Genomic DNA, 13,941 nt, shown 5'->3' with positions numbered 1-13,941 from the left:
CGGCTCTTCACTCCATTGATGAGAATCTCCCTTTCGTGGTTGAATGTGATGCCTCGGAGGTGGCGATCTCGGCTACTCTGAATCAGGAAGGTCGTCCTGTAGCATTTATGTCCAGGACCTTACAAGGTGCTGAGCTACATTATCCTCCGGTTGAGAAAGAAGCCACAGCCATCATAGAGGCAGTACGGAAGTGGAACCATTTTCTAGCTCGCCAGCACTTTACATTGATCACGGACCAACGATCAGTCACCTTCATGCTCGATAATCGAAAACGAACCAAAATTAAGAATAATAAAATACAACTTTGGAGGATGGAACTGGCCTCTTTTGGTTATACCATTCTCTATCGGCCTGGCAAGGAGAATGTGGCCCCGGACACCCTCACACGGGCATTCTGCTCCACTATGTCATCCTCCACTCTCATGGATGTCCACAATGGTTTGTGTCATCCTGGCGTTACGCGCATGCTACATTTCGTACGATCACGGAATCTCCCTTTTTCCACTGGAGATGTAAAGAAAATATGCTCAGAATGCCGGCTTTGTGCGGAATTAAAACCTCAGTTCTTCCGCCCCTCAGATGGTATACTCATACATGCAACCCAACCGATGCAACGACTTAGCATCGATTTTAAGGGCCCAGTGCCCTCTTCAACTCGGAACACATATTTGCTCACCATGATCGACGAATATTCACGTTTTCCGTTTGCCTTCCCCTGCTCCAATATGCTGGCGTCCACAGTAATCTGCTGCCTTGAGCAGGTATTTTCTCTCTGTGGCATGCCGGCTTATATTCACTCAGATCGGGGTCCATCCTTTATGTCAAGGGAACTCAAGGACTACCTCTCAGAACGGGGAATTGCTACAAGCAAAACAACACCATACCATCCCATCGGAAATGGGCAGGTAGAGAGGTATAACGGTATCATCTGGAATTCCGTACGTCTCGCTTTAAGATCTTGGGGCCTACCAGACCAGCAATGGGAAACAGTGCTTCCGGATGCATTGCACTCTATACGGTCCCTGCTTTCTACAGCCACAAATACTACACCTCATGAGCGGTTCTTTGGATTCCAGCGTCGCTCATCTCATGGGACATCACTCCCGTCATGGCTAACTACTCCTGGACCTGTATTACTCCGAAGATACGTTCGGACGTCTAAAAATGACCCTCTTGTAGACGAGGTCGAACTAACCGATGCCAACCCCACCTATGCAAACATACGATATTCCGACGGCCGAGAATCTACCGTATCATTACGGGATCTGGCTCCCTGCCCACCAGGACCTAGTGGGACATCGGGTGATGGCATTTCACCAGGAAACTCTTGGGACCTATCGGGTACCCCTCTCCAGGATCCTGATCGGACACCAACTAGCTTGGTGCCGGGAGAACCCCGTGCTCAAGGTTGCGACCCTCCCAGTACCGCGCATGAAAGTACTGATCCGCCACAGACCAGCTCTGCACCTCCCTCTGAACAGAGGCAGTCTGACTTTGAACCTATTGGGGCTCGTACTCGAAGCCATGATCTCCCCGACCCTTCACAGGGCAATCCAGGCCACACAGACTCTGACCAATGGCCAACCACATGTAAGCAGACCAGCGACCCTCTACGACGGGAATCCAAACGGGTGCGACTCTTCCTTGTTCGGCGGCTGCGGACCAAAAGGTAGACCACAGCCTCCTAATCCTGCAGGAGGGAAGAATGTGATAAAAATGATAACTTCCGGGAAGTTATGTCATCACTTCCTGTGGACTATGAACTATGAACTGTGTACATACCTCACTTCCTGTCATATGTCACTTCCTGTTGGACTGGTATAAATACTGGTCTGTTCAGTATTGTAAGAGGCTTCTACCAGAGGCATGGTAAAGACCTCTCTTGTGTATATAGTGTGTTTATAAGTTACTTAAAGCTTACTTTAAAGTTACTTGATGGTAAGTCTCCTTTTTCTTACATCACTGTCCTTACAATTGCAACATTGTTGCAGACCCCCCTTCCTTCTTAATGGGCCAATTCCTCTGGAAGGGGACAGGCTGTTCTAGGCACAAGGGGGCTCGACTTAGAAGGAAGCAGGTGCTATGGAAGGGGAAGAAAACAACAGCTCACTTTGGAAAGAGGGGGCAAATATAATAATGAAGTGGCATTGCGGGAGAAGAGGACTTAGCTGCAAATTAGAAGGGGGATGTAAGCCAAACCCATGAGCAGATGAACCCTGAGCAGGAGATGAACCCTTAGCAGGAAATGAATCCTAAGAAGCCAATGAACTCCCGGGCAGATGAACCTTAGCAGGAGATGAACCTTAGCTGCTGATGATCTGTAGCTGCCTGCTTGGCAGACGATAGATTGATTGTGGGTGAGCGTATATATTTTTTGGATATATTGCTGTTGTGTACATAAACTGTTCTGTTAAATGTCTGCCTTTTAGTCTGAACTAAGCCAACTGAATTGAGATTTATGTATGTGGAGAAATCTGATGCTACATAAACAATTATAGATTCATAGCATAGTACAGCACAGAAGGAGGCCAGTCGGCCCATTGAGTCGGCGCCGGCTCTTTCGAAGAGCAATCCAGTTAGTCCCACTCCCCCGCTCTTTCCCCATATCCCTTCAATTTTTTCTCCTTCAAATATTTATCCAATTCCCTTTTGAAAGCTACTACTGAATCTGTATCAATGACCCCATCAGGCAGTGCATTCCAGATCCTAACCACTCATTACGTAAAACATTTTCCCTCAAGTTGCTTCAGGTTCTTTTGCTAATCACCTTAAATCTGTGCCCTCTGGTTATCGACCCTTCAGCCATTGGAAACAGTTTCCCTTTATTTACTCTATCTAAACCCTTCATGATTTTAAACACCTCCATCAAATCTCCCATTAGCCTTCTCTGCTCCAAGGAGAACAACTCCAGCTTCTCCAGTTTATCCACGTAACTGTAATCCCTCATCCCTGGAACCATCCTAGTAAATCTCTTCTGCACCCTCTCCAAAGCCATCGCGTCCTTCCTAAAGTGCGGTGCCCAGAATTGGACGTAATACTCCAGCTGGGGCCGAACTAGTGTTTTATATTGGTTTAGCATAACTTCCTGGCTTTTGTACTCTCTGCCTCTATTTATAAAGCCCAGGATCCCATACGCTTTATTAACTGCTTTGTTAACCTGTCCTGCCACCTTCACAGATTTGTGCACAAACACCCCCAGGTCTCTCTCCTCTTGCACCCCCTTAAAATTGTACCATTCAGCTTGTATTGTCTCTCCTCATTCTTCCTACCAAAATGTATCACCTCACACTTTTCTGCACTGAATTTCATTTGCCATGTATCTGCCCATTCCACCAGCCTGTCTGTGTCCTCTTGAAACCTATTACTATCTAGCTCACTGTTTACTACACTTACAAGTTTTGTGTCATCTGCAGATTTCAAAATTGTGCCCTTTACCCCAAGTCCAGCAGTGAGGAGTGATAAACAAAACAGACCAAATAGAAAGGAAATTAATAATACAAAGGTCAAATAAGAAAAGGAATGCTGTGAAAAATAGGCTTAACCTATTAAGGTGCATATATATGAATGATAGAATCACTTGCAACAAGATGATTCAACAACAACAAGCCAGCTACAGCAGTTGGGAACTGTAATGCATTCGGGATCTCAGAAACAAGGTTAACCACTGATGTCAGCCATGGCTCAGCTGGTAGCAGTCTCGCCTCTGAGTCAGAAGGTTGTGGGCTAAAGTAAACGTTGGTCCCTTAGAGGATGAGACTGGGGAAGTAATAATGGGAAATAGAGAAATGGCAGAGACTCTAAACAATTATTTTGGATCGGTCTTCACAGTAGAAGACACTAAAAACATCCCAATAATAATAGATAATCAAGGGGCTATAGGGAGGGAGGAACTTAAAACAATCTCTATCACTAGAGAAAAAGTACTAGGCAAACTACTGGGGCTAAAGGCCGACAAATCCCCTGGACCCGATGGCCTGCAACCTAGGGTCTTAAAAGAAGTGACTGCAGAGATAGTGGATGCATTGGTTGTAATCTACCAAAATTCCCTGGATTCTGGATTGGAAAACTGCAAATATAATGCCACTATTCAAGAAAGGAGACAGAAAGCAGGAAACTATAGGCCAGTTAGCCTAACTTCTGTCATTGGGGAAATGCTGGAATCCATTATTAAGGAGGTAATAGCAGAACATTTAGAAAATCATAAAGACAATCAAGCAGAGTCAGCATGGTTTTATGAAAGGGAAATCGTGTTTGACAAATTTGCTAGAGTTCTTTGAGGATGTAACAAACAGGGTGGCTAAACTGGAACCAGTAGATGTCGTGTATTTGGATTTCCAGAAGGCATTCGATAAGGTGCCACATAAAAGGTTACTGCAGCGCACGGGGTTGGGGGTAATATATTGGCATGGATAGGGGATTGGCTAACTAACAGAAAATAGAAATTCAGGATAAATGGGTCATTTTCCGGTTGGCAATCAGTAACTAGTGGGGTGCCACAGGGATCAGTGCTGGGGCCTCAACTATTTACAATCTATATTAATGTTGTGGATGAAGGGACCGAGTGTACTGTAGCCAAATTTGCTGATGATACAAAGATAGGTGGGTTAGCAAGGTGTGAAGAGGACTCAGAGTCTGCAAAGGGATGTAGATAGGCTAAGTGAGTGGGCAAAAATTTGGCAGATGGAGTATAATGTGGGAAAATGTGAGGTTATCCACTTTGGAAGGAAGAATGAAAAAGCAAATTATTATTTAAATGGAGTGATACTACAAAATGCTGCGGTACAAAGGGATTTGGGGGTCCTAGTACATGAAACACAAAAAGTTAGAATGCAGGTACAGCAAGTAATTAGGAAGGCTAATGAAATGTTGGCCTTTATTGCAAGTGGTATGGAGTATAAAAGTAGGGAAGTTTTGATGCAACTTTACAGGGCGCTGGTGAGACTGTACCTGGAGTACTGCGTACAGTTTTGGTCTCCATATTTAAGGAAGGATATACTTGCATTGGAGGCAGTGCAGAGAAGGTTCACTAGGTTGATTCCTGGGATGAAGGGATTGACGTATGACGAAAGGTTGAGCAGGTTGGGCCTATACTCATTGGAGTTTAGAAGAATGAGAGGTGATCTTATTGAAACATATAAGATTCTGAGGGGGATTGACAGGGTGGATGCTGAGAGGATGTTTCCCCTGGTGGGGGTATCTAGAACTAGGGGGCACATTTCAGAATGCGGGGTCACCCATTTAAGACGGAGATGAGGAGGAATTTCTTCTCTGAGGGTCGTGAATCTTTGGAATTCTCTACCCCAGAGCGCTGTGGAGGCGGAGTCACTGAATATATTCATTGACAGACATTTGAACTACAAGGGAGTCGAGGGGTATGGGGAGAGAGCGGGAAAGTGGTGTTGAGGCCAAGATTGGATCAGCCATGATCTTATTGAATGGCGGAGCAGGCTCGAGGGGCCTATTGGCCTACTCCTGCTTCTTATGTTCTTATGACCTGGCCAATATTTATCCCTCAATCAACATCACCAAAAACAGATTATCTGGTCATTTTCACATTGCTGTTTGTGGGAGCTTGCTGTGCGCAAATTGGCTGCTGCGTTTCCTACATTACAACAGTGACTACACTTCAAAAGTACTTCATTGGCTGTAAAACACTTTGGGATGTCCGGAGGTCATCAAAGGCATTCTATAAATGCAATTCTTTCTTTCTGATAGACTAAGGATACAACATAAAAGTATTTAAAAGGTTCATGAAGGACAGACTAGGGAGTAAAGGACATGGAGTAGCTCTTTATATCAGGGAAGGAAGTAAACCTGCTGGTGCAGGATAAGCTTTCCAATGAAATAATCTGGCTAGAAGTATGTAGTGTGAAGGGAGCATTGATAATTCTTGGGGTTTCCTTTTGAACACTAAGTCAAAATAAACAGGGCAGGTTATTCATGAAGAAATAAGGAAGGTATGTGCAAACTGAAAGGTCATACTAGTGTAGAAGGACAAAGGGACCTTGGAGTGCAGGTCCACCAATCCCTGAAGGTAGCAGGCCAAGTAGATACAGTGGTTAAGAAGGCATATGGAATACTTGCCTTTATTAGCTGAGGCATAGAATACAAGAGTAGGGAGGTTATGCTTGAACTGTATAAAACACTAGTTAGGCCACAGCTAGAGTTCTGCGTACAGTTCTGGTCACCACATTACAGGAAAGACGAGATTGCACTAGAGAGGGTACAGAGGAGATTTCTGAGAATGTTGCCTGGACTGGAGAATTATAGCTACGAGGAAAGATTGGATAGGCTGGGTTTGTTTTCTTTGGAACAGAGGAGGCTGAGGGGAGACCTTATTGAGGTGTATAAAATTATGAGGGGCCTAGATAGAGTGGATAGGAAGGACCTATTTCCCTTAGCAGAGGGGTCAACAACCAGGGGCATAGATTTAAAGTAATTGGTAGGTTTAGAGGGGATTTGAGGGGAAATGTCTTCACCCAGAGGATGGTTGGGGTCTGGAACTCACTGCCTGAAAGGGTGTTAGAGGCAGAAACCCTCACCACATTGAAAAAGTGCTTGGATGTACACTTGAAGTGCTGTAACCTGCAGGGTTATGGACCAAGAGCTGGAAAGTGGGATTAGGCTGGATAGCTTTTTGTCGGCCGGCACGGACACGATGGGCTGAATGGCCTCCTTCCGTGCTGTAACTTTCTATGATCATGGGGGACTTTAACTAACCTAAATTGGGTGTACAAAAGCATTCCAGAATCTAAGCTAGTGAGCATAATGGCCCGGATTTTCCGGGGCCTGTGACCGTATAGGGTGGAAGGCAGGAGAGATTGAATGACAAAAGGGATGATGGTGGAAGGCAAAAGGGGATGGTAATGGGACAAGTAAAGAAACAAAAGATGGGTCTAGAGGAGGTGTAAATGGGAATAGCAGAATCAGCACCTGCTGTCCGAAAAAATGGGTGAGAGGTTATGATCTGAAATTGTTGAACTCAAAGTTGAGTCCAGAAGGCTGTAAAGGGCCTAACTGAAAGATGCCTTCCACCCTATCACAGACCTTCCCTTTTGTAATTCTCCAACCCCCCCTTTCCCTGCCTCTGGACTTGCTCAAAACCTGTTACATCTGTAACATTTTCCAGTTCTGATGAAAGGTAATTGACCTGAAACATTAACTCTGTTTCTGTTTCCAGAGATGCTACCTGACCTGCTGAGTATTTCCAGCATTTTCTGTTGGTTCAAAAATCTGTCTATCTCAGCCTTGAATATACTCAACCACTCAGCATCCACAGCCCTCTGGGGCAGAGAATTCCAAAGATTCACAACCCTCTGAGTAAAGAAATTCCTCCTCATCTCAGTCTTAAATGGCCGACCCCTTATCCTGAGACTATGCCCCCTAGTTCTAGACTCTCCAGCCAGGGGAAACAACCTCTCAGCATCTACCCTATCAATCCCCCTCGGAATCCTATATATTTCAATGAGATCACCTCTCATTCTTCTAAACTTCAGAGTGTTTAGGCCCAATCTACTCAATCTCTCATAGGCCAACCCTCTCGTCCCAGGGATCAATCCAGTGAACCTTTGTTGCACTGACTCGAAGGCATGTATGTCCTTTCTCAAATAAGGAGACAAACACTGTGCACAGTACTCCAGGTGTGGTCTCACCAAGGCCCTGTATAATTGTAGTAAGACTTCCTTACTCTTATACTCCAACCCCCTTGCAATAACGGCCAACATGCCATTTGCCTTCCCAGTTGCTTGCTGTACTTGCATGCTAACTCTGTGTTTCCTGTACGAGGACACCTAAATCTCTCTGAACACCAACATTTAATAGTTTCTCACCATTTAAAAAAATATTCTGTTTTTCTAATCTTCCTACCAAAGTGAATAACCTCACATCTAGTTCACTAATGTCCTTCAGGGAAGGAAATCTGCCGTCCTTACCTGGTCTGGCCTATATGTGACTCCAGACCCACAGCAATGTGGTTGACACTTAACTGCCCTCTGAAAGGCTTAGCAAGACACTCTGTATGAAACACAATAATAAGAATGAAACCGGACGGACCACCCGGCATCGACCTCCGCACCGGCTACGGGCGCGGCAACGGTACACCCAGCCCAGTCGACCCTGCAAAGTTCTCCACACCAACATCTGGGGACTTGTGCCAAAATTGGGAGAACTGTCCCACAGACTAGTCAAGCAACAGCCTGACATAGTCATACTCACAGAATCATACCTTTCAGCCAATGTCCCAAACTCTTCCATCACCATCACCCAGGTATGTCCTGTCCCACCGGCAGGATAGACCCACCAGGGTTGGTGGCAGAGTGGTATACAGTCGGAAGGGAGTGGCCCTGTGAGTCCTCAGCATTGACTCCGGACCCCATGAAGTCTCATGGCTTTTGGTCAAGCATGGGCAAGGAAACCTCCTGCTGATTACCACCAGCGCCCTCCCTCAGCTGATGAATCAGTACTCCTCCATGTTGAACACCACTTGGAAGAAGCACTGAGAGTAGTAAGGGCACAGAATGTACTCTGGGTGGGGGACTTCAATGTCCATCACCAAGACTGGCTCAGTAGCACCACTACTGACCGAGCTGGCTGAGTCCTGAGGACATAGCTGCCAGTCTGGGCCTGCGACAGGTGGTGAGAGAACCAACACGAGGGAAAAACCTACTTGACCTCGTGCTCACCAATCTACCTGTCGCAGATGCATCTGTCCATGACCATATTGGTAGCAGTGATCACCGCACAGTCATTGTGGAGACGAAGTCCCGTCTTCATACTGAGGACACCCTCCATTGTGTTGTGTGGCACTACCACTGTGCTAAATGGGATAGATTAAGAACAGATCTAGCAGCTCAAAACTGGGCATCCATGAGGCGCTGTGGGCCACCAGCAGCAGCAGAACTGTATTCCACCACAATCTGTAACTTCATGGCCCAGCATATCCCTCACTCTACCATTACCATCAAGCCAGGGGACCAACCCTGGTTCAATAAGGAGTGTAGAAGAGCATGCCAGGAGCAGCACCAGGCGTACCTAAAAATGAGGTGCCAACCTGGGGAAGCTGCAACACAGGACTACATGCATGCTAAAAAGCGAAAGCAGCATGCTATAGACAGGGCTAAGCGATCCCACAATCAACGGATCAGATCAAAACTCTGCAGTCCTGCTACATCCAGTCATGAATGGTGGTGGACCATTAAGCAACTAACAGGAGGAGGAGGCTCCATGAATATCCCCATCCTCAATGATTGTGGAGCCCAGCACGTGACTGCAAAAGACAAGGCTGAAGCGTTTGCAACCATCTTCAGCCAGAAGTGCCAACTGGATGATCCTTATCAGCCTCCTCCTGCGGTCCACACCATCACAGAAGCCAGTCTTCAGCCAATTCAATTCACTCCACGTGATATCAAGAAACGGCTGAGCGCACGGGTTACAGCAAAGGCTATGGGCCCCGACAACATCCCGGCTATTGTGCTGAAGACTTGTGCTTCAGAACTAGCCGCACCTCTAGCCAAGCTGTTCCAGTACAGCTACAACACTAGCATCTATCCGACAATGTGAAAAACTGCCCAGGTATGTCCTGTCCAAAAAAAGCAGGACAAATCCAAACTGGCCAATTACCGCCCCATCAGTCTACTCTCAATCATCAGCAAAGTGATGGAAGGTGTCATTGACAGGCTATCAAGCGGCACTTACTCACCAATAACCTGCTCACTGATGCCCAGTTTGGGTTCTGCCAAGACCACTCAGCCCCCGACCTTATTACAGCCTTGGTCCAAACATGGACAAAGGAGCTGAATTCAAGAGGTGAGGTGAGAGTGACTGCCCTTGACATCAAGGAGCCCTAGTAAAACTGAAGTCAATGGGAATCGGGGGGGGAAACTCTCCACTGGCTGGAGTCATACCTAGCACAAAGGAAGATGGTTGTGATGGTTGAAGGTCAATCACAGCCCCAGGACATCGCTGCAGGAGTTCCTCAGGGCAGTGTCCTAGGCCCAACCATCTTCAGCTGCTTCATCGATGACCTTCCCTCCAACACAAGGTCAGAAATGGGATGTTCGCTGATGACTGCACAGTGTTCAGTGCCATTCACAACTCCTCAGATAATGAAGCAGTCCATGCCCGCATGCAACAAGACCTGGACGACGTTCAGGCTTGGGCTGATAAGTGGCGGGTAACATTCACGCCACAGAAGTGCCAGGCAATGACTATCTCCAACAAGTGAGAGTCTAACCACCGCCCCTTGACATTCAATGGCATTACCATCGCCGAGTCCCCCACCATCAACATCCTGGGGGTCACCATTAACCAGAAACTTAACTGGACCAGCCACATAAATACTGTGGCAACAAGAGCAGGTCAGAGGCTAGGTATACTGCGGTGAGTGTCTCACCTCCTGACTCACCAAAGCCTTTCCACCATCTACAAGGCACAAGTCAGGAGTGTGATGGAATACTCTCCACTTGCCTGGACGAGTGTGGCTCCAACACCACTCAAGAAGCTCAACACCATCCAGGGCAAAGCAGCCCACTTGATTGACACCCCATCCACCACATTAAACATTCACTCCCTCCACCACCAGCGTACCTTGGCTGCAGTGTGTACCATCTACAAGATGCACTGCAGCAACTCGCCACGCCTGCGACCTCTTCCACCTAGAAGGACAAGGGCAGCAGGCGCATGGGAACACCACCCCCTCCAAGTCACACACCATCCTGACTTGGAAATATATCGCCGATCCTTCATCGTCACTGGGTCAAAATCCTGGAACTCTCTACCTAACAGCACTGTGGGAGTACCTTCAGCACACGGACTGCAGCGGTTCAAGGCGGCGGCTCACCACCACCTTCTCAAGGGCAATTAGGGATAAGCAATAAATGCTGGCCTATAAACAAATTTTAAAAAATGTCCTCACACATTATACTCCATCTGCCACCTTATTGCCCACTCACTTAACCTGTCTATATCCCTTTGCAGGCTCTATGTGTCCTCAGCTTACTTTCCCACCAAGCTTTGTATCATTAGCAAACTTGGAGACATTGCACTCAGTCCCTTCATCTAAGTCATTAATATAGATTATGAATGGCTGTGGCCCAAGACCTGATCCTTGCGGCACCCCACTAGTTACAGCCTGCCAACCGGAAAATGGCCTGTTTATCCCTACTCTCTGTTTTCTGTCCATTAACCAATCCTCTATCCATGTTAATATAATACCCCGAACCCCATGAGCCCTTATCTTGCATAGCAAGCTTTTATGTGGCACCTTATCACATGCCTTTTGGAAATCCAAATATACTACGTGCACTGGTTCCCCTTTATCTACACTGCTAGTTACATCCTCAAAAAACTCTAATAAATTTGTTAAACGCGATTTCCCTTTCATAAAACTATCTTGACTCTGCCTAATCATATTATGATTTTTTAAGTGCCCTGTTACCACTTCCTTAATAATGGATTCCAGCATTTTCCTGACGACTGATGTCAGGCTAACTGGCCTGTAGTTCCCTGTTTTCTCTCTCCCTCCTTTCTTGAATAGTGGGGTTACATTTGCGACCTTCCAATCCACTGGGACTGTTCTAGAATCTAGGGAATTTTGGAAGATCAAAACCAATGCATCCACTATTTCTGCAGCCACCTCTTTTAGAACCCTTGGATGTAGGCCATCAGGTCCAGGGGATTTGTCGGCTTTTAGTCCCTAACGATAACCCCCATACAGTGGGTATCTTGGGGGAAAAATTGAAGATGAATTAAGGAATTTGCTGAAAGAGAGGAAGCAGCAGGTCGTTGTTAGGAAAGTGATGTTGGGCTGAGGGGGTGCACTGAGTGAATTATCCCAGGGTTCGATGCTGTGGCTCCTGCTGTTTCTGACCGAGATAAATGATAAACTGGTTGGTAAAACGGGAGCGCATAGAATCTAACGAAGCAGCTCAGGAATTACAGAAGGATCTGGACAATAGTTGCAGGTGGGCTGAATTATGGCAGAGAAAATTCAATATAGATAAGTATTATCTTATACACTGGAAGAAAAAATGGGGGACGTACTTAATGAGTGGTGTTAAAACTAACTAGGGAGGAAGTTGAAAGAAATCTGGGCATGATAGTAGATTCAACACTGACCATGTCCAGTCATTGCAGAGCAACAATTAACAAAGCAAATGAGTTACATTGACAGGTCAGTAGAGTAAAAGTCTGAGGCATTCATGCTGAATCTGTATAGTGTCTGGTCAGGCTGCACCTTGAATACTTCATTCAGGGCTGGTCACTGAGGCAGAAGAGAAACATTTTCAAGCCCTGGAATACGGCAGCGACAGGCCCACAGGCTGATCCTTGGTATCAAAGGACTGAGTTATGAGGAAAGATTAGAAAATTTGGACTTTTTAGCCTTAAAATGAGGTAAGTGAGAAGGGACCTTTATAGAAGTACATAAGTGGATTAGAAAAGGTTAATAATGAGCAGTATTTCAAGTTAAACTGTGACCTCAGGACAAGGGGACTTCGATACCAACTGGTAAAAGGCAAGTTCAGAACTGATGTCAGGAAGCACTTCTTTATACAAGGAGTAATTAATGGTCTTCCAGGGTAATGGAAGTTAAAAACTCTGTAGTCATTCAAGAAGCAGTCTGATGGGGAGGAGGCTCTTAGGTTCCTATGGAAGGATTAGTTAGACAGTCTGAATGGGCCTCCTACTTTATACGTGTCTTTGTGATGCTATTGCAGTTTATTTAGTTTTAACACAGTTCTTTGGCAAATTTGAACAACATCCATTAATTGCTTGGATCAGCTGCTCCATTTTGGAATCCAGGGAGAAGCCCGAGTACAGGAAAATTGATTCCCCTTTTTGAAAAAGAGAGGAAACTGGAGAACATATCAATTGAGGCAGCTCCTGTACGCCCTCTACCTACTGGTGCAGAGGCCCAATTTTGGGTAGCCTCTTCTCTTTTCTGTGCTGTGGGCGATCTTAAGAACATAAGAAATAGGAGCTATTCGGTCCCTTAAGCCTGCTTGAGGCAGGTAAAAGAAACTGGATACATGGTGGGAAAATAGACTAAATGTGTCTAGAGAATGTTGACTCTGGGAACTGAGCTCTATGTCCTCTGCCAGGTCATTATTCGTTATTTCGCTGGAGGACTGTGCGGCTATGACAAAGAAGGCAGCCCTATTTGGTATGACGTGATTGGCCCTTTGGATCCAAAAGGTTTGATGCATTCGGCATCTAAGCAGGATTGTTTAAAGACAAAAATCCGAGATTGTGAACTGCTGCGAGAAGAGTGTATGAAACAGTCTAAAAAGGTAAGGAGCTACGAGGAATTTTTAAATGGGAGACATCCTGGATGAGTAGTTCCTGAGTTGTGAATCTTTTGGTTGTTTAAAATTCAGAATGTAACATTTTTCCTTGTGGAACTCGGAGTTCTGAAGATGAATTGTGCTGTTACCAGTATTTAAAATTCCGGATGCTTCATTCTAATTTGACACTTACTTTTCAGTCCGGTAGTTTAAAGGAACATTTTGGGTTTTTAGGGATCTAGTACAATTTTTGTTTGTTTGATTTTTAAATAAATTGGAACTATCTTTGTGCCAATAGCCTATTTTTGAAGTTAAAATTCCAAATTATTTCGGGGCTAAAAAGGTTCAATTATGAGGACAGTTTGCATAGAGTAGGCTTGTATTCCCTTGCATATAGAAGATTAAGAGGTGATCTAATTGAAGTGTTTAGATGATTAAAGGATTTGATAGGGTAGATAGAGAAACCTTTTCCTCTGGTGGGGAGCCCAGAACAACCTTTGCACTGCACGCAAAGGGTAGTGGAAATCTGGAACTCGAACACCCAAAATGCTGTTGAGGCTGGGTCAATTGAAAATTTCAACGCTGAGATCGATAGATTTTGTTAGGCAAGGATATTGAGGGTTGCGGAACAAAGGTGGGTAAATGGAGTTAAAATACAGAT

At 45.6% G+C, this 13,941-nt stretch overlaps 1 protein-coding gene across 6 annotated transcripts in view; it reads left to right on the top strand.

Moving 5' to 3' along the window:
* The window catches only part of LOC147104315 (SEC14-like protein 2), a 58,546-nt gene that overhangs the window by 20,139 nt on the left and 24,466 nt on the right, over positions 1 to 13,941 (top strand). For all 6 annotated transcript variants that reach the window (XM_085961536.1, XM_085961535.1, XM_085961539.1 and 3 more), the window contains one exon: positions 13,098 to 13,286. In XM_085961536.1, coding sequence (XP_085817662.1) covers positions 13,098 to 13,286 — 189 coding nt within the window. The remainder of the gene's footprint in view (positions 1 to 13,097; positions 13,287 to 13,941) is intronic.

The sequence above is a fragment of the Somniosus microcephalus genome, chromosome 19, assembly GCF_052327205.1.
Source record: "Somniosus microcephalus isolate GS21.2 chromosome 19, FLI_Smic_1.0, whole genome shotgun sequence".
Taxonomy (NCBI): Eukaryota; Metazoa; Chordata; class Chondrichthyes; order Squaliformes; family Somniosidae; genus Somniosus; species Somniosus microcephalus.
The sequence above is the reverse complement of the archived record's forward strand: the minus strand, read 5'-3'. Positions and strand labels throughout refer to the sequence as shown.